Below are 24,501 nucleotides of genomic sequence, written 5' to 3'. Positions count from 1 at the left end.
GTCAAGTGGTGGAGCCAGAATTAGAATCCAGGTCTCCTGACTCCTAGTCCTATGCGCTTTCCACTAAGCTACGCTAGGTCCCATTTGATGGAATCCCAATCTGATTCATAGGAGATCAGGCTTTAGTTGGTGTATTGAATTAAGTGTAATGTTATCCCCCTTTGTTTCCAAGAAGTTCTAATTGTGTGTGCACTAAGGAAAGTAATCTTCTGCAAAGCTTCCGTCCCTATTACTACAATCTGGCTGCCTCCCATGGGAAACAACAACCCGATTATTTTCCCAGAGCAGCCTCAGTCCTCCTAATCTTTAATGGATTCCTGAAGGATTTCAGAGGTTGGAAGAATTATACTCATCTTCCACCCCTGGGTGATAGAGGAGTCAGGGCAACGTTATCAGGGGTGAAAACCAGAAAGTCAAATATGCATAAAATCTGTTCCTACTCAGAACAGAAGCACCTCCGACACAAAAAGCCGTAACCCGAGGTAATGACCAACTGTGGTGTTTTTCAAGAATCTCCTGTCACGGAAATGTTAAGAATTATATCAGATCGGGGGGTGTGGTGGGGGGGGGGGGGGGGGCGGGGAGGGAAATCATTTTCTGTTAAAATGCCTACATAAACCTTGCCTTCTGTCACTAGGATAATGAAGGAGCTGATAAACTGGAGCAAGAAAACCAGAGTGGATTTCCTCCAGCCATTATCTGGGTGTGAAATATTCTTCCCCGATTTCATGTACACTAATAATGTGGGCAAACTAATTTGTCTGCAGCTGGGGGGACAAGGTTTGCTCTAAGAGGTGTAAGATTCATGGGGAAGCTCTTCTTTCCGCTGCCAATGCAGAGTTTTCCAGCCTTCCTAAAACAGACGAGAGCTATGGCCCACGGCACCTGTGGGGGCTTTTTTTTTTTTCCCCCAGGATGAGTAGAGCCACAATAAATCACGTCGGAGCCAAGATAGTATCTGTTGCTCATGCTGCTAATGCATTCCTTTCTCTTTCAATTTTTCAGCGAGCTGACATAGGGATTTCTGCTTTAACCATCACCCCGGCTCGGGAAAACGTGGTGGACTTCACAACTCGTTACCTGGATTATTCAGTGGGCGTGCTGCTCCGCAGGGCGGAGAAGACGATGGACATGTTTGCCTGCTTGGCCCCGTTTGACCTCTCCTTGTGGGCCTGCATTGCTGGGACCGTGCTACTGGTGGGGCTCCTGGTCTACCTCCTGAACTGGCTGAACCCCCCGCGTTTGCAGATGGGCTCCATGACTTCGACCACGCTCTACAATTCCATGTGGTTTGTCTACGGCTCCTTCGTTCAGCAAGGTGAGGGGACTCTGAGGTTCAGTTCAAAAGTGCCAGGAGTTGCCTCCTCAGGGTTCTGTTGCCCTGGTTATTGCTGGGTCCAGGAAGCCCTTGTTTTAGGGAGAAAGAATGTTTGCTGATTTCCCCGCCGACTCCGGAATCTCCACTCCCTAAGACAAATAGTGGCAAATGTTCAGTGTATGCTATGTGCCAAGCCCCGTACTAAGCACAGGAACGGTTACATGGAAAACAGTATAAGCACCCAATACTCTTTCTCAGGGTCACACCTGGAGAGTTTCCAGTAGTTTACCAGTCTCGACTATGGAATCATTCCTAGCTTGGCCAGTAGCTAGCAAGTGGAAGGCAATCTGCTACAAGTCAAAACTCCCCTGTGCTGGGCAGCAGCACGGGAGAGAGTAGAGGGCGGAGACTCGAGTTTACTGTGCGGGAGGAGGCAATGGTAAACCACCTCCGGATTTTTACCAACAAAACCCTATGGATCCATCTTTGGAGGTGGGGCATTCTGGGAACGATGTGTCCGTGGCGTCGATATGGGTCGGACACAACTTGACGGTATAAGACAAGACTCTTTCACTAAGGAGTACACCCAGGCATGCCCTCGAAAGACTTTGGATGGCAACTTTGTTTCTAAATCAAGCCATTTTCCCAAGACTTTGTCGTCCTACTTCTTTCTCTCTCTCCTTGATCTGTCTTACAATCTCTCCACAAATCCACTCTACTCTCCCCTAGTATCTTGATGATCAGAGCTACTTTTCTTGGCATCTTCAGATTCCTGCTAGTTCCCGAAAATGGTTTCAGAATCCAAGCCGTATTTCTGTGCATATATGTGCATAATTAGATGGGATGGGAAAAGATTGTCCAAGTGCCAATACGTCTGAAAAAGAGGCCTGGGAGTCAGAAGGATGTGGGTTCTGATCCGAGCTCCACCACTTGTCTGCTGTGTGACCTTGGGCAAGTCACTTTACTTCTCTGTGCCTCAATTACCTGATCTGTAAAATGGGGATTAAGACTATGAGTCCTTTGTGGGACAGGGACTGTGTCCACCCTGATTTTGTTATATTAATAGTACATTGCCAAGCACACAGTAAACCATTAACCATTTTTTTAAAAAAGCAGAATATGAGCTAGCAAGGCAATGCTATTACTAACACAGTGCTGAAAGGTATTAGCAGGGGTAAGAAGTAGAAGAAGTGGGAAATCATTTAGTTGCTGAATTCAGTTTTTGGGTAATGCTTATTAAAACATTGTTTCTGATTTTTAAAGCATAAGCATATAAGAAATACCATTAGTGGATCAAACAGAAATGGTGCTCCCCAAACTAGTATTTTTCTCTGAGAGTGGGCCTCAAAGGATGCTTGGGGAAATGGGTGATGTCTGCCCTCCTGGACATCCTTCATCATGGTTAGGGATAGATCACTGAGCATCCCTACCTCTTCCCTTCTCTATCCCAAATTTTCTCTCTAAGTTATTGTGGATTTCTCCTCTGCAAATGTATCCAAACCTCTCTTGTATCTCTTGATAGTTCTGGCTGCACAAACTTCCTGTGGTAGTAAGTTCCAAATATTTACACTGGGGGTAGAGTGTTTCATTTTGCCTCTCTTGAATCCACTTTTGGCAAGCATCAGTGTTTACCCCCGGTCCTAGTGGTATGGGATTTAATGAACACAATTCACACCCTTTGGGATTTTGTAAACATCAACCCTTCTGCCCCTCTCTCAGCTGACAACTTTTCCTGCTGGAGAGTTATAACCTTTTCATTCAATCTTTGTGTAGCAAGGTAGCTAGATGTAAGAGTGGACAAGTTCATTCTCATGTGTAGAGTGATTAAAAAAAGGGCTACTCAGGGAGGTTGTGGATTGTCCTTCCCTGAAGTCCAGACTTTTGCGAAAAAGAGAGATCACGTATGCAAAGAGAATCTGGTCCTCCACCTGCTTGGATGCAGAGGACTGCAGCTCCTATCTAGCTTTATGATTCCACTAGAAGTAGAAACAGTAGCTCTGCCCTTAGTGGGTTTCTATTATCAAGGCCACAGTTAAAACCAGCTCCCTGGCATAGAGATTGGTCTGAAGCCACCAGAATTTGTACTATTTCTTCATTAGTGCCTGCAGCTCAAACCCTATGTCTGCAGAGGCAAGTATTGCTGCCTAACTGGGCTTTTAATTACGTTAATAGTAGTCTTACTAGGATTTTCTATGTGGATGGCCCGCCTCATCTTCACAGTGCTCAAGGTGTTTGCAGAACCTGGGGTCATCTCAAACAGCTCAGAAGGCTGAAAGATTGAGATTGGAATAGGAGTCATCCGGAGATCGTAGCTCATCCTCAGCTTTCTTAGATTCTTCCCCCAACTCCCTTCCCCATCCCACTCCCCCACAAGCTTATCACGAGAGTTCACACGCTATCGGTCTTAGAGTTGGCTCCAGTGTTCGGCTTCTCTCCTAGGGCCGGACCTCTGCCCAGTCACCAAGGCTGCAGCTGGGGCTATGGTAATTTCAGGGTCTTTCCGTTCCCACTGTGGACAGGAGGGCAGTCGGCCACTTTGTGTAATAATTATTTGGGAAAGAGTAATAACTGTGGCATTTGTTGAGCATTTACTCTGTGCTATACACTGTACCTGTCTCCCCTCTTCTGGACTGTGAGCCCGTCGTTGGGTAGAGATTGTCTCTATCTGTTGCCGAATTGTACTTTCCAGGCACTTAGTACAGTGCTCTGCACACAGTAAGCGCTCAATAAATATGATTGAATGAATGAATAATAATGTTGGTATTTGTTAAGCGCTTACTATGTGCAGAGCACTCTTCTAAGCACTGGGGGAGATACAGGGTAATGAGGTTGTCCCACGTGGGGCTCACAGTCTTCACCCCCATTTTACAGATGAGGGAACTGAGACCCAGAGAAGTGAAGTGACTTGCCCACAGTCACCCAGCCGACAAGTGGCAGAGCCAGGATTCGAACCCATGACCTCTGACTCCCAAGCCCGGGCTCTTTCCCCTGAGCCACGCCGCTTCTGAATGTACTGTGCACTGGGGTAGATACATGTCAATCAGGTCAGATACAGTTCCTGCCCACGTAGCACTTCTCCTTTTACAGATGAGAAAACTGAGGCCCAGAGAGGTGTATGGTGCGCCCAAGGTCACTCAGCAAGCACATGAATTAGAATTGAGGTCCTCTGTCCCCCAGACCCGTATTCTCCTCACTAGGCTACGCTGCTTCTCGCATTGCTGCTAGGACTCGGGAAAGAGAACAAGCGGGTGATCATGGAAGTCAGAAATACAAGGAGAGTTTGGTGGGTTAATTCCAGTACCACGGTCCCAGATGTCTCATTCCTGGCTGAGCCAGAGGAAGCGACGTCCATGGGGATTGTTGCCTCCACTCAGCTGGCAAGCTTCGAGGGTGAGCACACATTTGCTCCAAGCCCCAAACAGTCCCTAGCTTCTGCCTGACTAAAGAACCCATATTAGAAATATCATTATTCCCGTCTCGCTAATAATCAGAAGGAGGTCGTTTAAAAATTGAGAGTATGCTGAGCCTCTCCAGTGCCTGATTAAAAAGAAATCAAGAAGGGGTTTGTAAATACCGTTCAAGGAGGAAAGGTATTAAATCAATGGCAGTCTCCGCACGCAGGCAGGAGAACAAGACAGAGGGAGATGATTTCCAATAAAATATCTTATTTTTTAAAAAAAAGACGAAGTTCAGAAGCTGTTTCGAAATTGCAGTCTTTATTGAGCAGCTGTAGCAGATTGAAAAGGAATAAAAGAGACATTCTCCGGGCTGTCGGGGAAAGTTCGGTATGATGGGCTGTCAGAGGGAACAGCGTAAAATGGGCAGTCAGGAAGAGCATTGTATAATGCGATATTGGAGAGAGCCTTGTGCATGAGCTACTGGAGAGCAGTCCAACGACGCGCTATCCGCGAGAGTTGGTCTGTTTATGAGCTGCGGGAGTGACGGTCTCTTCATGGGCTGTGGGAGTGACGTGTGGCCTGGTGGATAGAGCAAGGGCCTGGGAGTCAGAAGAACCTGGGTCCTAATCCTTCCTCCACCACTTGCCTGCTGTGTGACCTTGGGCAGGTCACTTGACTTTTCTGGGCCTCAGTTATCTCATCAGTAGAATGGAGATTAAAACTTGGGGCCTCGTGTGGGACGTGGACTGTGTCCGACCCGGTCAGCTTGTAGCTACCTCAGTGCTTAGTACAGTGCCTGGCACATAGTAAGTGCTCAGCAAATACCATAATAATAACAGAACGGGTCTATGTATGTGCTTTCGGAAAGAGTCCTGTGCACAGGCTACCAGAGAGAGAGGTCTGTACACGAGCTATCAGGGAGACGTCTGTACACAGGCTATCAGAGAGAGGGCTGCACACTGGCTGGCGGAGAGAGGTCTGTACACAGGCCGTCAGAGAGAGGTCCGTATACAGGCTAAGAGAGAGGTCCATACACCGACTCTTGGAGAAAGCCCTGAATGTGGACTATCAGAAAGAGCTCTCCGTGATGGGCTGTCAGAGAGAGGTTGATGTAGTGGGCCGTCGGAGAGATCTTTGTACCATGGGCTATCAGACAGAGCTACGATGGGCTATCAGCCGGTGCCCAGACAGTGGGCTAATGGGGAAAGCTGGAAGAACTGGGGCATATGAGAAACCGGAGCATACTCAATATCTGTGGGGAACGGCCAAGCCCATTAACTCATCCGGAATTCCAAAGTGTCCCCAGCAGAGCAGCCAGAGAACCCAACTGTGCAAGTGCGGTATGGGTCATAGTTAAGCCCGGTTGTGCATCTATTTGACAGTGACATTAGTGCTGGTGATGTAGCCTGTTGAGTGCAGAAGGGAGAGTGATCCTTTTACCTAGGTATCCCAGCTCCCTTAGACGGGCTTGCTCCCTAGGATTCTTACCCGGTTTGGCAGCCGCAGCAGGGTATTCTGTACCAGTGATTTGAATGTCATCTTTCCAGTCTTTCGACTCAAGTTTTCCCCCAACTGTTCTGCAAGGCTAAGTAGACTCACAGTCTCTCTGCCCGCCACTGATGACCAAGACTCCTTATCATGAGAGAAACTTGAGCAAAGAAGGGACTCAGGGGGCAGTGGAGGGGAAGAGAGGAAGGGAAAGAAGCAGCAAGGACCTGGGTTCTAATTTCAGCTCTACCAAATGTCTTCTCTGTGATCTTGGACAAGTCACTTCACTTCTCTGGGCCTCAGCTACCTCATCTGTAAAAATGGGGATGAATAATAATAATAATGCTGGTATTTGTTAAGCGCTTACTATGTGCAGGGCACTGTTCTAAGTGCTGAGGTAGATACAGGGTAATCAAGTTGTCCCACGTGAGGCTCGCAGTTAATTCCCATTTTACAGATGAGGGAACTGAGGCCCAGAGAAGTTAAGTGATTTGCCCACAGTCACACAGCTGACATGGGATTCGAACCCATGACCTCTGACTCCCAAGCCCGGGCTCTTTCCACTGAGCCACGCTGAGTTAACCGGGTCGGACACAGTCCATGTCCCACATGAGGCCCCAAGTTTTAATCTCCATTTTACTGATGAGATAACTGAGGCCCAGAAAAGTCAAGTGACCTGCCCAAGGTCACACAGCAGGCAAGTGGTGGAGGAAGGATTAGGACCCAGGTTCTTCTGACTGCCAGGCCCTTGCTCTAACCTCTAGGCCACACGTCACTCCCACAGCCCATGAAGATGAAGAGGGTGAGCCCCATATGGAACAGGGACTGTGTCCAACATGATTAGCTTGCATCTACCCCAGTTCTTGGCACATAGTAAGCACTTAAGCTCCATAATTATTATCGTTATTATTACTTTTAAGAGGGTGCAATGGGCAGACAGGTCAACCTGTCAGAGATACCTTGATACCTGGATACCTTGAGAGAGGGAGCAGGCAGAATTCTGCCTGAGATGATGTTCCTATCCATCAGCATCAGCTCCTGCTCAGTGAAAGAGGTACTTTCTGCTGGGAGGGGTCCTGGGAGCAGGAAGGGGGGAGCCAACACTCTGTAAGCTTGCTGGCTAGCCTCTGGGACTGGAACTAGCCTGGAGTCCCGGGACCACAGCCGTGGGCCACCAAGTCCACTGCTTAGACTAGGAGTCTCCAGGTTTGCAGGACCTGGGGTATGGGTAATTTGGCAATTCCTTGGGCTCAGGGGTTCTGGTTTAGGCCAGTACCCCCCTCCCGCAACTCAGACCCATAAACCTTGATAGATGCTTTCATGAGTCTTTGAGTCCAAGATCATCTGGGCTGGCCTGAATTTCTGAGTTTTATGGCCCCAGGGGGAGTCCCTGCCTTCGCCATCGTGTTGGCAGGAAGACATCCCTGTTGGGCAGCCCAGTCCTATAGCTCCACTTGCTGATCAGGCACCACTCCCTGAGAGACAGAACCCAAGAGGCAGTGCATGGAGCAGTCCAGATGAAACCCACCACCTCTGGAGGTTCTGGGAGGAAGGTCCTGACTTCTAGAAGTAGAACCTTTTTTTATGGTATGTGTTAAGTGCAGTCTATGTGCCAGGCACTGTACTAATCGCTGAAATAGATACGACTTAATCTGTTTGGACACAGTCCCTGTACCACATGAGCCCCACTGTGAGGACCACATGCGACAGGGACTCTGTCCAACTCAATTTGCTTATATCCACCCCGGCTCTTAGTACACAGCCTGGCACACAGTAAGTGCTTTAAAATATCATTATCATTATTATTATGACGCTTACAATCTTAATTCCCATTTTACAGATGAGGTAAACGAGCACAGAGAAGTTAAGTGACTCACCCAAGGTCACACAGCAGACAAGTGGCAGAGCCAGGATTAGAGCCCAGGTCCTTCCAACTTCCAGACCCATGCTCTGTCCACTAGGCCATACTGGCTCTCTCCTGAAGATTCCCCACTTCCATCTCATTCCACCAAGAATCCAGACTCTCCCACTTATGCAACAAGCAGATTGAGGCCATGTGTTAGATGAAGAGTTGACAGCATAAGAAGGGACAGCATTTTGGGGCACAGAATAAGACCAGGAGACTGTAAGCTCCCTGGGGTCAGAGAGTCAATCAACTCTTTGCTACTGTATTCTTTCAAGTGCTTACTGTAGTACTCTGCAGACAGTAAGGGCTCAAAAAATAACCTTCATCGATTGACTTTCTGTCCCACATTGGTCTTTTCAGTCACGCATGTCCTCACAAATGAATTTCACCATCACTGTCTTCTTCAAGTATGAAGGACACACACATATATGTTGGTGTGTGTATGTGTTTGTGTGTATATATATATATGTAGGTATATGGTATATGGTAGGGGAGTATCCCCTTCATGCTCTACGTAAAAGAAAAACTCTTAATTCAGTGTGGGGAGAGAAATCCATCCTCTTTAATCCAGGAGATACCAAAATATTTGAAGCTTTCGGACGATCTAATCACAAAGGCCCAAAGGATTTAAGCCTTCCAAATCAGAAGCAAAAGGGATTCATTTATAATGTTATCTGATATTTCACATTCAATTTGAATATAACAAAAACTATATTAGCTGCAGCTCAATTGTTTACTGACCCTAGTGAATACAGGAAAAATGAGAGTAATTCCCAGTGACAGATTAACTAGCTAGAGCAGTAAGTTTGCTTCTGTATTCCCTTGTCATCAGCTTCCTAACTCAGCGAGGCCGTCTGCAGTTTTATTTGTTTGAGAACACCGCCACTGTTACCATTAATTGTGATTGGCACACCTTAACGGAGACGGCATAGAGCTTTTTAAATGCTGTCAAACTCACTTGAGGGACTTCCTCACTGATGATTTAAAGTCTGACTAGCTACTCATTTTTATCATCCAATCTCTCAGACCCAGAAACTGAAGTCTTGAGCTGAAGGAAGTGGAGCTGGCAGATGCTTGATCTCTCTATGCCTGGCTTGACTTTAAAATGCCCGGCTGTGGCATTTACATCTCCAAATGAGACAGCCAAGCCCCGAATGAAGATCTCAAAGGCTAGTTCTGATGTAACGGGTAGACCCAGAATGCTCCTGAAAATGTTTAACACTGGTGTCGTTTCTGGGGCTCGAATTGGAATCTATTCACAGAGACAGATAGGACGGTGTTTGCCTTTGCAGAGTTAATTCTGGGCAGAAAGCATCGGGGGAGAAATCAAGTCTGTTGCCTGTGAACTAGAGCTGGCACGAACCAGGGCTGGCATGAACCAGATTTTGTTAGCGGTTTTTGAACCAGCTATGAATAATTCTGTATTTACAAACAAGATTTTGGTATTTATGACAAAGATGTTTCCTGAGAGGCAGACAATGAAGGCAATGCTTGAGATATTCTGAGCTGGTTTTATGGCTCCCAAAAGGACTGTAAGAAAATATATTAAAAAATCAAATCTAAATGATAGAAAAAGCAGGTCCCGGAGGCCCTCTAAAATTGTATTGTCTGTCATATGTGCTGTACTCAGTGCTTATGCAGTTGGGTTATCACAATCCTCCCCCAGTGTAAAAGCAATAATGAAAGGAGCAGGCATTGTCACAGGCAAATGTGTTCCAAAAGCACTTCTCCTGCCCTCGGGCAGAGCACTGAATTGAAGAGATAAGGGTCAGGGGTGAAATTCCAGGCATTCAAAATCTGATAGTGAAAAGAGCGATGTTATTTCTGGGACTCGTGCCTCAATCCAGCCACGTGAAAGGTACCACCAGCCTGAGACCACTGGCTTTCAAAGGATGGAGAAACCAGAATCCACCAGGAAAGAAATGAAAGAGAAGATGATATAAACCGATACCCTTTCTAAAATTTGGGACCAACTCAGTTCCCCCTACACTGAGGAGTCTGACCCAGCTGCCTCTGCCTTGTGGGTGAGCCCAGGGCTGAAGGGCAAAGGACCTTGATCTCATCATATCTGCCCCGAGTCTTTGGGCCCTGGTGAATAGTCCTTCCTTGTTTGTTTGTTTGTTTTTTTCTGGCCAAAAGCAAGACTTGGAAAATAAACTCTGCCTGGAATCTCCACCAGTTGGAAGCCAGGTATCTTAGTGACAATTTACAGCTCGTGTTAAAACTTATGATCCTCCTGGACAGGCTGTGGCCCGCCAAAAGGAAGACCTTTAATGAGCCATAGCTGCTCCCATACTGCCTCCCTAATGCTTTTGGTTCATTAACCTGGCCATGAAAATCCATAGCACTCTCCTCTTCCTCTGCAAGGACTGCTCACCCGCATGAATCTTTGGGACACTATAGCCCGCCTAAAGTTGCAACACTCACCATTTAGGGAAATTTTGCCTCATGGTGCTTGGATTCTTAATTTGTGACTTGCTTCATGGTGCTTGGATTCTTAATTTGTGACTTGCTTGACTCGAAAGAAAAAAACTTGTATATCTAAAGACAGAATTTTTGACTTGTTTTTTATGGAGATTTTTCTCATCTTTATTTGATTTGGAATGCTTTTTAAAAAAGCATTGATGAAATTTGGTTTTTGAGGCACAGAGAAGTGAAGCGACCTGCCCAAGATCACAGACCAGACAAGTGGGAGAGCCAGGATTAGATTAGAACCCAGGTCCTTCTGACTCCCAGGCCCATACTCCATCCACTAAGCTATGCTGCTGAATACGGGGAGCAATCAGTACTTACCTGTAACTGTGTCCATTATTATCTTGTAGGCAGTTGTATTTGATTACCCACAGCTAGGGACTTTGAACAGCTCGATAACAAATAGTGACTTAAGTTTGGAAAAGACAAACAGTAGTGTCTCTCTTCCTAGCTGAGGCAGCTTGAAGACTTCTCAACAGCATCCCATCATGCTTGGTATTTCTTTTAAATAGACCAGTTAGCCCATTTTTTGCCTGTTTTCCCAAATGTAAACTCCGTTTATTAATGCCGGAAGACTTGTACCTCTGGGCTATCATGGCACTGATCATTCAGTTAAATACTTAGTCTTCAATCTATGCCTTATATCACCACCCAAGGAGTACTATAATCCTCTAGAAATGTATTGCCTGAAGTGTCCTATTGCTTAATAAATTACCTCATCTTATTTATCATCGTCATGGAATATATCTAGCAGCAGGAGCCATTGTCTTATGACAGTGTTCAGTTCTATTGACATTTTCTCTTAATTAACTGAACCAGTGGTGTTGAATTTTACATTTAGAATAAACTACCTGCTCAGAAATCCATTTTGAACAAAGGAAAGGCTAAAATGATCATAAATCCCTTGTCCCATCAGACATTGAAATACTTTAGACTTTCCAGGAGACCTGTTTCCTTTGACTGTACTCTACCCTTTCTGTAGAGTCACCATTTGCCAAAACAATATGAATTCTTATGACTGCATGATTAAACCTATACTTAATCAATCAATGGTTTTTACTGAGCACCTATTGGGTAGAGCACTGTACTAAGTCCTTTCAAATAGCTTCTAAATAGACCACTTAATTAAGTGCAGAGAAGCAGTACTAAGAACAGAACACAGATTTGCCAAATTCGCCCTGACATTGTTGCATTAACTTCCTAACAATAATAATAATTATGGTATTTGTTAACTGCTTACTATGTGCCAAATACTGTACTAAACATTTGGGTAGGTGCAAGATAATCAAGTTAGACTCAGCCCCTTTCTCCCACTAGGTCCACCTTCTGCTTCCTGCCCTATCCTTCTTCTTCCTCCTGCTCCCTATTTGTAAAGAATACTTGTCTGTCTTCTCCATTAGAGTCTCAGTTCCTTGAAGCCAGAAAGCATGTGTCTTGCTTCTGTCGTACTCTTGCAAATGCAGAGTACACCCTCTCAGTCACTGATGCATGAACAATCCTCATCTGAATGGAAAGGGACTAGAAAAGTTTCATTACTGTGTCTTTAAGACTTTATTTATGCCCATTCTGCCTTTGTGTGACCCCTTTCAGTTCCCCCTACATCAGCTGTTTGGGAGTCCAACTGCCAGCCACTGTCCTCACATGTTCACTCAGCATAGCTGCATTATTGGGAGCACTGTATAAATCAATCCGTGATATTTATTGAGTGTTTACTGAGTGCAGAACACTGTACTAAGTGCTTGGGAGATTATAATATGAAAGAGTTGGTAGACATATTTCCTGCCCACGGTGAGCTTACAGTCTAGAGGGGGAGACAGACATTAATGTAAATAAATGAATTATGGATACATGCATAAGTGCTGTCAGCTGGTGAGCTGACTGTATCTCAGGACTTCGCTGGTGATGATCTTGTGGTGCCATCTGACATTGAGTATGGTTCATGGGTGATGCTGGGAAACATCTCCAGAAGCTGGATAATAATAATAATAATAACTGTGGTATATGTTCAGAGCATACTATGTGCCAAGCACTGTTCTAAGAGTGGGGATATATACAAAGTAATCAGGTCAGACACAGTCCCTGTCCCACATGGGGCTCACAGTCTTAATCCCCATTTTACAGATGAGGTAACTGAGGCAACGAGAAATAAAGTGATTTGTCCAAGGTCTCACAGCAGATATGTGGCAGAGCCAGGATTAAAACCCATTTCCTTTGACTTTCAGGTCCGTGCTCCATTCACTAGGCCACAGTGCTTCTCTATGTGTCTAGGACCAGGTCTTACAGCCGTAGATGAAGATTGAACACCCTAACCGTCTTAAAGACTTTCAAAATGGCATGAAACTTGATGTCAGAAAGGCAGAATATAACAATATGAAAGCAGAGCGAAGTACAAACTCCAACACTGTGAAACCTAGGGGAGGCCATTGTGGGAGTCAATCTACCCCTGCTTGCAGCATTCCCAAGAAGAGTTGCAAGTCTTAGAGCCAGACACCAAGTCCCTGAACCTGAGAAGCCCATCGGCACAGCAAGGATTTACCCCTAAGTGCGCAGAATATGGCAGGGTGTGTTGATCGTGTGACGATCTTTTTTAAATTATACTGACACACAAAGATAGGACTGTACTGTCAGTAGTGTTATCTTCAAAAATGAGATCTGTTTCTCTCCTCTTCTCTCTATTTATTTGGATATCTAGCTAGCAATATACAAATATATATATAGAGAGAGAGATATACCCATATATATATATCTATATATACACACAAAGAGAAGGGAGAAATCGAAACAGCAGCATTCACTTGGAGTAGAAAATCTAGTAGCATTACAGAGAACTGCCTTCACATACACAATATGGATGAGATTTTCAATCACTCCTAACGCACAAATTGAATCTCTTAGTAGCGTCATCTTCAAACCCAACTCACAGTGAGCTCCCTGTCTCTCTTTGAGTCCCTCCGACCCTCTCCTCATTTTTATTTTTTGCTGATGTCTTCTAGCTCTTTGGATTTGTCATTGCCAATCTTTTCTAAACTCCTGCTGGAAAACAGTCACCCCATTTCTCATTCCTGCATACCATACTGCTCGGTCAAACTTCTGCTACCTCTTACCAGTTCCTTTCTGGTCCTCTTTTTCCATGCTTTCATCTTGAGACAGTCCAGGGCTGGTGGTGGAATGGACTGACAACGTTCATTTCTGGGCCATCAATGTAGAGCATCAGTTTGTATTGAGAGATGGCCAAGAGCCGGCAGGCTGCAGCACAACATTTCTCCAATCTTCTCGGTCTCTCTCATAGGCCAAGGCCAAGGCCGATTCTGCAAAGCAAGTTGCAAACATAGGCACATATTTCCATGTGATATCCTCCTTAGGGGACTGTCTTCTTATATGACCATTTAAAAATATTTTGTGGTGCCCTTTCACTTCTGAGTTCTTCTCCCCCTCTACCCCCCTTCACCTCTCCTCAGCTAAGCCTTCTCTTCCCCCCTTTCCCTCTGCTCCTCCCCCTCTCCCTTTCCATCCCCTCAGCACTGTACTCGTCTGCGCAACTGTATATATTTTCATTACCCTATTTATTTTGTTAATGAGATGTACATCCCCTTGATTCTATTTATTTGCTATTGTTTTAATGAGACGTTCATCCCCTTGATTCTATTTATTGCTATTGTTCTTTTCTGTCCGTCTCCCCCGATTAGACCGTAAGCCCATCAAAGGGCAGGGACTGTCTCTATCTGTTACCGATTTGTACATTCCAAGCGCTTAGTACAGTGCTCTGCACATAGTAAGCACTCAATAAATACTATTGAATGAATGAATGAATGAATGAGTTGAAAAGGTTGTCCAGAGGAATTTTCATATTCCTAGTTGTCTTTCCCAGCACGATTGGGTGTAGAATGGGTTGATTCTACATAGTGAATAGTCATGCTTTAGTCCATTGGTGAGGGGGAAAGGATTAGACAAGGTTACTCTAACTCTGATGCTGCCAGCCATATATCATCATGGAATATTACTGGGATCTTAACTTCTCAGGACAGTCAGACTTGGTAGTTGGTGGAGTGCAGGTCAACTAGGAGTGACATGCTTTTGCAAGATCTATAAACACAATATCTAGCTCTTTTTGTTGTTTCCTGGACTTTTTCCTCTCTATGAAGTGCATCAGAGCTCTGCCCAACTGTCATCTGAAGTTACATTGTGATTTTGGGAGAGCAAGATTAACATTTCTTCAGTGATCAGTCCAGAGTTGTGTATATACATAAACACACACACACACATACATACTCAGTGCTGTGTTGACATCTCAAGGATGAATGCCAATCAATAAATACTTGTTAGCTTCTAAAGGACTTTAATTAAAGGCAAACCATTAAACTATTGGATTTTCTAGGTGTGAAGGCAAACATATTCAGGTTCTCTGTATTAATTAGTGGGTGTGATCATCTACCATTTCAAATGGTTACATTATGAATCTTAAAGCACATTTACTTATTGCTCTATCACTGTAAAAGCAGAATCCATCAAATCATGTCACACTCTTTCTGCTTCTCTGAGCAGGCTAATCTGGCCATTCACCTTAAAAGGTATGAGCAGTAGCTCATGAAATATGGTTTTTTTTCCCCTTTCATCCCTTCAGCCTTGCTTCCCAGGGCTAATCTTGCTTGTCACATTGTAGTTTGTGGTAGGTGTCCCTTTTGTAAGCATAAAGAGGTGCAAAGTGTTGGTCAAGGTCTTGCTTTACTGCTGTTTTTGTTTTTTGTCTCTGAGCCATACTATCGAACCAGTCTTGAGGTCCCTTGACCAGTTTTTATGATTAACTGCACTTGAGTTAATAATAATAATAATAATAATAACAATCAATCAGTGGTATTTATTGAGTACTTATACATGGAGAACAGTGTGCTAAGAACTTGTGAGAGTACAGTACAACAGAATTGGAAGACATGTCCCCCTTCCCACAAGAGAAGCAGTATGATCCAGTGGAAAGAGTATGGGCCTGGGAGTCAGAAGGATCTGTGTTCTAATCTCAGTTCCCCCACTTGTCTACTGTTTGACCTTGGGCAAATCACTTAACTTCTCTGGGCCTCAGGCACCTCATCAGTAAAATGGGAATTAAGACTATGAGCCCTATTTGGGACAGGGACTGTGTCCAACCTGATTAGCTTGTATCTACCCCAGTGCTTAGTAAAGTGCCTGGCACATAGTAAGTGCTTACCAGATACCATATAAAAGAGGTAGATACAATACAATCAGATCAGACACAGTCCCTGTCTCACGTGGGACTAACGGTCTAAGAAAACAGGTATTTAATCTCCATTTTGCAGATGAGGAAACCGAGACCCAGAGAAGTTAAGTGGCTTGTCATGGTCACCCAGCAGGCTACTTGCAGAGCTGGAACTAGAACCCAGGTCCCCTGACTCAGGTTCCCGTACTCTTTCCATTAAGCTATGCTGCTCCAAATTCCAATAGGGCAGCTGGGATGTTGTTGTCTTCCTTCTCCAGGAACTTGGTGTGGGGTTGTCTCAGCAGTCCAGATGCTGCCTTTTACACCTGTTTGTATTGCAGCCAAGGTTTGGGGTGGAATGATTTTGGAATCAGCGTTCAATCTGATATACAGCTCAGCTGAGAACATCTCACTGGGCAACTCTGAACCCACTGCTGTAAGCTGACACCCTCAGCCCCACTTTTGGCTCTGCTTCAGTGCACTGAGCCAAAGCCTGGGCTTAGAGAGATGCGACTAACGTTCAAATGTGCATTTCCCAAAGGTGAGGACGAGTCCAAAGCAGTAAACAGCAAGATCTTTACTCACTTCAACTCAATTAGTAAACAGCAAGATCTTTACTCAATTCAACTCAATTCTCTGTTTTCTGTAGCACAGTGGCCAACTACAGTTGCAATGTGAACATGTTTTAGAAATACATGGCCCAAATCGACTTCTTTGCATCCAAATGTTGAATCCAAGATCACATGATTTCCTACCTGCCACCTGACTTGGTGGAGTCCATGCACTATTGCTTTGTTTCTGATATCTAGATATGGATAAAGACCAAACTGAAATTCTAGATTCACCATTTAATGTAATACTCTATCTTTTCAAAGTTGGCAAGCACTTTCAAGTTATCCCTTTTTAAAAAATGGTGTTTGTTAAGCACTTACTATCAGTCAAGCACTGGGGTAGACAAAAGTTCATCCGGTTGAACACAGTCCCTGAACCTCACGAGGTTCACAGTCTAAACTGGAGGGAGGAAGATATAATCCCCATTTTACAGATGAGATAACAGGTCCAGAGAGGTTAAGTGACTTACCCAAGGTCACACAGCAAGAAATTGGCAGAGCCAGGATTAGAATATGAGTTCTTCAATTCCCAGACCCATTCTCTTTCCACTAGGCCATGCTGCTTCTTTACCCTGGCTAATTCCCTAAGTCCAAGTCTGATGATGTTGTCAGATGCTATTGTGAAGTCTCTGGATATGTTTATAAGCCTTGATGTGTCCCTGTGTGTCTTCAAGTTCATATCTAGCATGCTTTATTTTGTGTGAAGTCCCACTGTCAATGTGGGGAGGATGAGGTTAATGATATTTCCAAACAGACTGTCCTAACAAACATTACGTGAGGATATTGCCAATTATGGAAAGTGATGAGCCACCTAGTTTTCACAGTCAACAATCTCACTCTTGTTGGAGATGATGACCCTAGGGCAACATCAATATCTTGTGGCTCTCTTCAGTGTTCCATATGTTGAAGAAGCCTCCATGCGAGCATCTGAGAATTAGATCTCTTCCGTGCTTGTTGATTTCTTCAGAAATGCCAACAGACCAAGGTACTTTGACACTTTTCTTAGCTTTGACTAGGATATTGATGTCCTCAAACACTGGAGCAAAGGCAGGTCTTCATCTCTTTTTGTCAGTTCTCCATCATCATCTACTGGGTACAGTGCAAGCTTTGATTGTGATGTGTGTGCTCTTGATGGTCTTCTTCAGCAGAGTTGTGTTTTGGCTATGGCCTTTTAGCAGTGAGTAAAGAAAAACCTGGTTTGGTGCTAGTGACTATGCCTGGATCTCTCCACCTCTGACCTCCCAGTCAATCATATCTGTTGAGCTCTCACTGTATGCAGACCCCTGTACTAAGCATTAGGGAGAGTACATTATAACAAGAAAGAAGATTCCCTGCATTTTACTTGTTCCTTAGCTCAGGGCAAGTCTGTGGTGGCTTCCCTCTCGGCTTTACCGTAATGAGGGGCACCAAGGAGTGATGGCAGAGTATCACTGTAGATGGAACATCTTCCCCCGTAGAGCTCCTGCAGACACTCTGCAGGAGTTTGGTATTGAGTCTTCATGAAAGTTTGGGTGGTGGCTGCCTTTTGGATGTGTTGCTTGGTTTGATAGCCCAGGTGTGGATCTGACGAGTTGTTGGGATTTCAATTTGCTAGTGCGGCTCCTCTTGAGCCCATCTGATGGATAATTCCGTATCCATTGAGCTGCCATTGTTCAAACACAATGTGCCTTTTCCCAATTTGGGATACAGAAGAGGATACTGCTAATGAATCTGCTGTTTGACGGTCATCGAGCAGAGGAAGATCATTGCTTTGTTCCAAGTCATGGCTTTGTTCCAAGCTTTGACATCATTACCAACCTTTGAGCAGAGAGTCCCCAAGATGTTCAATGTATTCAGTTTTCCCAAACACAAGCCTACTACTTGGCAGTAGAGCAGCAGCACGGCCCTGTGGAAAAAAGCATGGGCCTGGGAGTCAGAAGACCTGGATTCTAATCCCAGCTCTGCCACTTGTCTGCTGTGGGACCTTGGGCAAGTCTCCTCACTTCTTTGTGCCTCAGTTCCCACATCTGTAAAATGGGGACTAAGACTGGGAGTCCCATATGGAACGTGGACCGTGTCCAACCTGAACCTGGTTATTTAGTATCTACTCCAGGGGTTAGGACAGTGCCTGGCATATAGTAAGCACTTAACAAATGCTATTTTTTTTAAAAAAAAGAAATGCCTTGGAGGGAGTGGGTTGCAGCAGACAGTAGCGGCTGTGGGGGTGGGGGAGCAAGTTCCTCCCCCAACCCACGCCCACATGAGAGGGCAGCACCAACCCTCCATCTCTCCCACCCCGCCACCCACTGCAGTGTCTCCTGTCCTGGAATCAATCAGTCAATCATTTATATTTATTAAGTGCTGTGTGCAGATCACTGTCCTAAGCACCTGGGAGAGTACAGTTCAACCCAGTTGGGAGACCCGTTCCCTGCCCACAAGGAGCTTGCATTCTAGAGGAACTCTCATCCCTGGGCATTTTCTTAAACTGGAGCCTAGTTCAGGCCAATTTCTGCTAGTTTCATACATGGTTTGGATTGTAACTGTGGGGTGATAAGTGATAGCTGATAAGAGCCTTCTCTTGAGAAGAAGCGCTTACCACCTTATTGGATTTTCCTCCCTTTTAGAGTACTGTAAAACAATGTTCAATTTTTTAAAAAATGATTTTAAACCAAATCAATGAACTGGGAGTAGCTGTTAGATGGGACTTTCTCTAATTTCCTTTTCAAGTCCATTAGGAGTAGAACTAGGGAAAGGCTGTGTATGAAATCAGGGAACTGCAGAGGCAGAGAAAACAAGGGAGCTTTTGTGGCATAACAGAAACATTCCCTCTGTCAAAATACGGGTTTCATTTTGAGATAAGACCATCTGGCATTGGTGGAATACGAGCCTGCTAATCATGTTAAGATAACACTACAAGCATCGCACATGAATTTGAAATTGAAGTTAAAACTCCTCTCTTCCTTTCCCTGCCTGACTGTGGAAGAGAAGTGCCCTCTCCAGTCCCCTGATCAAACCGTCCATCACTGGGTTTTTTTGTTTTTCTTAATGGTATTTATTAAGTTCTTACCATGTGCCAGGCACTGTACTACGAGGTGGAGTAGATACAAGATAATCAGGTTGGATACAGTACCTGTCCTACACAGGACTCACAGTCTTCATTCCCATTTTACAGATGAGGTAAATGAGGTTAAGAGAATTGAAGTGACTTGCCCAAGGTCACAGAGCAGACAAGTGGCCAAGTCAAGATTAGAACCCAGGTCCTCTGATTCCCAGGCCCCTCTTTCTACTAGCCCATGCTGCTTCTTCGGTATGGTTAGCTCCACACCCAAGGGACTCTTTCTACTTGTCTAATGAACGTCTCCTCCTATCCCTGTTTTGTCTCTTATATGGGGACCAGGAAGGGAAACAGGAAGAGAGAGAACAGGACTGGCAGGATCGTTCACTGAAAAGGAATTATAAACATACTCTAATACACTGAGCTAATCCTATTTCAATCAGGTAATTATTAAAGGACTGTTTGGCCTTTAAGGACATTGATTTAATGGAAATTAATTTAATGATTGAGCACTGTTTGTGTAACATTATCATTGGTAGTGATGCAGAAAATTGGAATCTCAGCTCAACTGTAGAGAGGTGAGATTTTCCATTATCATTCTGGATCCCAGTGTTTGGGCAATACAGGCTGTAGATCTCATTTCAGTGACTTTAATATGGCTTTGGCTTTATCACCAAGTCTCTGAGAAGTGCATTGCTTCATCCCGGCCCCACCACTTGTCTGATGTATGTCTGTGGGCAAGTCTCTTAACTTCTCTGTGCCTCAGTTACCCATTCTGTAAAATGGGGATAAAGACTGTGAGCCTCAAGTGGGACTTGTACGGTGTCCAACCTGATTAGCTTGTATCTACCCCAGTGCTTAGTACAGTGCCTGGAACATAACAAGCACTTGACAAATACTACAAATAAGTAAATTAATAAATCCCAGCCAAGGTAAAAGTAGCAGTAATTGTAAAAATAACTGTACTTGTAGAATAGACCATTGCGCTATTCTAAATGCTTGGGAAAATTCGGCAAAAGCATAATTAGTCAGTGGTATTTACTGAGTGCTTACTGTGTGCAGAGAACTATACTAAGCACATGAAAAACTACAATATTACCAAGTTGGCAGACACTTTCCCTTCCCACATTGAGCTTACAGTATCACGCCCCACAAAGAGCTAGCACTTCAGAGGAGAGATAGATCTCAAAGATTTATAAGCAGTGGAATCCCAGGTGTTCACTGCCTTTTAATTTAGCGTTGGCAAAGTTCATCATATCTTTGGCTTGACTTTGAGTTTTCCACCCCTTCCCCCTCTTGCTCCACACATAAACATTTCCTTAATCCTCCGCTAATCCAAATGCGAAGGAGCCAGAGAAAAAGAAGCGGGAAGGAGATTAGAAAAGAGTCTCTCGGCAGCCTTAGGAGAAGAAGATTAGCTGTGAGCTCCACAGGATGGCAAATTCACCGCTGGGATTTTCAGTGAACTATTCTGAATCGACGGGAAGCACATATAGAGCTCTCTCCTCAGAAATTCATTCTTGCAACCCACACAGTGAGGTTCCACATGTGAGCCATGAAGGGCTCATAAACTTGGCACTAGTCTGCCTGGGAGAAATGAGCTGTCTAGGTCAGGGGCCTCTAGCTTTCATCCTTGTAAAGCCTCTCCGCGGGCCAGGCGACATAAGCATCCACAACCTGAGAGAGAGGAAGATGGAACCCCTCAACAAAGGCAGCAGGTCTGATGGGTGCCTACAGAGGGAAGAATTTTCAACTGAGCTTTCAACTGAGGAATTCTCTGGGCAACCTGGAGTATGTAGGAGGCTGAATGATGCCCTGATGGAGAAAACAGGTGTGGAATAATAATAATAATAACAATAATAATAATGGTATTTGTTAAGTGCTTACTATAAGCCAGGCTCTGTACTAAATGCTGGCGTAGAAAAACTAATCAAGTTGGTCAGTGTGCCTGTCCCACATGCGGCTCACAGTCTTAATCCCCATTTCATTGATTCATTCAATCATATTTATTGAGCGCTTACTGTGTGCAGTGCACTAAACTAAGTGCTTGGGAGAGTTCAATATGACAATAAACAGACACATTTCCTGTCCACAACAAGCTCACAGTCTAGAGGGGGAGACAGACACCAATATAAATGTTACAGATATGTATATGTGGAGCTGGGAGAGGGGATGAATCAGATGAGGTAACTGAGTCACAGAGGAAGTGAAGTGACTTGTCCAAAGTCACACAGCAGACAAGTGGCAGAGCCAGGATTAGGACCCAGGTCCTTCTGACTCCCAGGCCTGTCTTATGCTCTATCCACTAAGCCATGCTGCTTCTAGTTTTCCTCTTCCAGCAAGGAGCTCCCTACAATCTCTACAGGATGGCTATTAAGCCATATTTTCTGTAAACTTTTCAGCAGGGGAACTGATGTGTCACCAAAATATAAACAGGGGACATCAAAACACCATTCCATTTCTTTTGAGTGTGTGTGTGTGTGAGAGAGAGAGAGAGAGAGAGAGAGAGAGAGAGAGAGAGAGAAAGAGGCCTAAATCCTTGAAGATGATGGCACTGGTGTGCAGCCCATCCGTGGGGATGTGTGTGTGACTGAAAAGGGCAGTGTGGAACTCACAGTCCCAGAACAGAGATTGTCCCTTATTGTGTGGCCATGTTTGGTATTTGCAGCTCCTGGCCCTGTTTTCACATTTGCCTCATCTTACCATGTTTTTACCTCTGTTTCCTTCTCATCTCCTCTTATTTTAAATATGGTATTTGTAAAACACTATGTACCTGGCCCTGAATTAATCATTGGGCTAGATACAAATCAGTCAAGTTGGATAGAGTCTATGTCCCATACAGGGTTCACAGTCTTAATCTCCATTTTACAGATGAGGTAACTGAGGCACAGAGAAGTTTGGTGGCTTGCCCATGGTCACACAGCAGACAAGCGGCAGAACCATGATTACAGTCAACATGATTTGCTTGTATCCACCCAGCGCTTAGAGCAGTGCCTTAACAAGTACGCTTAACAAATACCACAATTAATTATTATTAACCAGATCTTCTGACCCCCAGGCCCATACTCTTTCCACTAAGCCATGCTACTTCTTGAAGCCTCTGTTCAAAAAGACCCTCTTCTTTCTGGATTATAGTGATTCAGACTGGCCGGGCTGCGTCTGCCGTCTCCCGGTTTTTGGCTGAGATGCTCCGTTGTCTGAGATTTTATTTTATCGAGACCTTAAAATGCTTCCTCTGTTACCCTCTTTTCAGCTGCCCGATTTCCATTCCCCTTAAACCGTATCTACTGGCTAACTCTCCTACTGTCCATTCCCTTCACACATTCCACCCAGCAAAACCGTCCTGAGGTCACTTGTTTCAACCCTGCCTCTGGTTGTGTTTGACTTACAGGGAACTGAGGGAAAATTGGTAACTTCTTTCCAGGACTTCCCCACTCAAGATCCTGCCTTGTCACTGGGCAGAGGCCTTAGTGATACTGATAGAACTAACCAAGGAGTCAGATGTATCTGTAGAGGATCTAGATCTCAAGGCCACAGAGACGTTTGGTCAGCATTACAGCCCGTAGGCCTTCAGTTTAGTCCAATGCCTAATATAATCACCTCCACTCCCAAAGAGTACTGTGGCTTCCTTGATTCAAATCTCCATCTCCTTTTCTATTTTTCCATCTTTGGCCTTTATGTTGTCTCATTCACAAAATTCTTTACCTCCACGTCACCAGTTAAGACCTTTGGTTGTGCGTATGGCTTCTCTGGTGCCAGCCGAATAATTACTTCAGTTTTCTTCAGATTTATCATCAGTCTGTAGCGCCTGACTGACTTGGCAGAATGGTTCAGAATCATCTGCATGTCTTCTTGGGTGTGGGCCTCAAGGGTGCTGTCATCTGCGTACGGCAATACTTGAATGACTGTCTCAAGGACATTAGATGATGCTTGTCGTAGCCTATTGAGTTGGAAGAATTTCCCGGAGGAAAAGCAGTGTAGTCTATTGCCTGCTTTCGAGGCCTTTGTGGCTTCCTCAGGGTTGAATGCATACTGAACAGGGCTCATATCCCTGCATTTCCCAGGAGTGATCCAGACAAGGCACCCTATCTTTGACATGGCCAGAAGCAGTTTCAGAATGTTAACAAACTTCTCGGGAAACCAAATTTCCAGGGCAATTTCCAAAGTCTGGATCTACTGATGGAGTCAACATAGAACAGGGTGCTTTTATGTCTTTTATGCTTTTGTATCTTTATTTTTTTGTTGAAAAGTAGCATGGCCTAGTAGATTACAGACCTGGCAGTCAGAAGGATCTGGTTTCTAATCCTGGCTCCGCCACTTATCTGCTGTGTGAGCTTGGACAGGTCACTTAACTTCTCTGTGACATAGTTACCTCATCTGTAAAATGTCAATTAAGACCGTGAGCCCCATGTAGGACAGTCCCTGTAACCTGATTAGCTGGTATCTACCCCAGCACTTAGGAACAGTCCCTAGCACATGGTAAGCACTAATTAAAACCCTAAAAAAAAAAACCTAGTACTGATATTGTAACAGATTCTTCGATATCTGTTTGGTTTTTTAAAAATTTTCAAGCCGTCCTCTGCTATGGCTCCTGCTGCCAATTTGGACAAAGCTCTAACTTATACAGATCTAGGAGGTGACCATAATGACTCTGGAGCAGGTGGGAGGGTTCAGGACTCCACCAGGAAAAAATCCAAGACGATCACATGAAATCAACCTATGTCCGAAAGTAACACATGTGGCAACAACATGTTATGCTGAGGCCCCAGCGTGATACGTGGGACATTCTATGGGTCTGTTTTTACAGTATTCTAGTGTTTGAAGGACAGGGGGTCCAGGAATCAGACTACACCCCAAAGCAATGGTCTGCAATGCTGTCTTACTGTCCAACCTTGCCTCTGGTTGTGTTTGGCTTACAGAGAATTGAGGGGTAATTGGAAGCTGGGAGAAGAATAAGCAATGTAAAGGTAGAGTGATGCTCAGTCTGAAAAACAGTATGGCAGAGTAGTGGAAGTTGATGATGATGTTGGTATTTTTTAAGCACTTAATATGTGCCAGACACTGT

General features: G+C 44.7%; 1 protein-coding gene across 1 annotated transcript in view; it reads left to right on the top strand.

The window, feature by feature from the left end:
* The window catches only part of GRID2 (glutamate ionotropic receptor delta type subunit 2), an 873,695-nt gene that overhangs the window by 730,388 nt on the left and 118,806 nt on the right, over positions 1–24,501 (top strand). The window contains 1 exon segment of the mRNA XM_029076869.1: positions 1,006–1,318. Coding sequence (XP_028932702.1) covers positions 1,006–1,318 — 313 coding nt within the window.

Source organism: Ornithorhynchus anatinus, chromosome 12 (assembly GCF_004115215.2).
Source record: "Ornithorhynchus anatinus isolate Pmale09 chromosome 12, mOrnAna1.pri.v4, whole genome shotgun sequence".
NCBI lineage: Eukaryota > Metazoa > Chordata > Mammalia > Monotremata > Ornithorhynchidae > Ornithorhynchus > Ornithorhynchus anatinus.
This window is presented reverse-complemented; position numbering and strand designations above follow the sequence as displayed.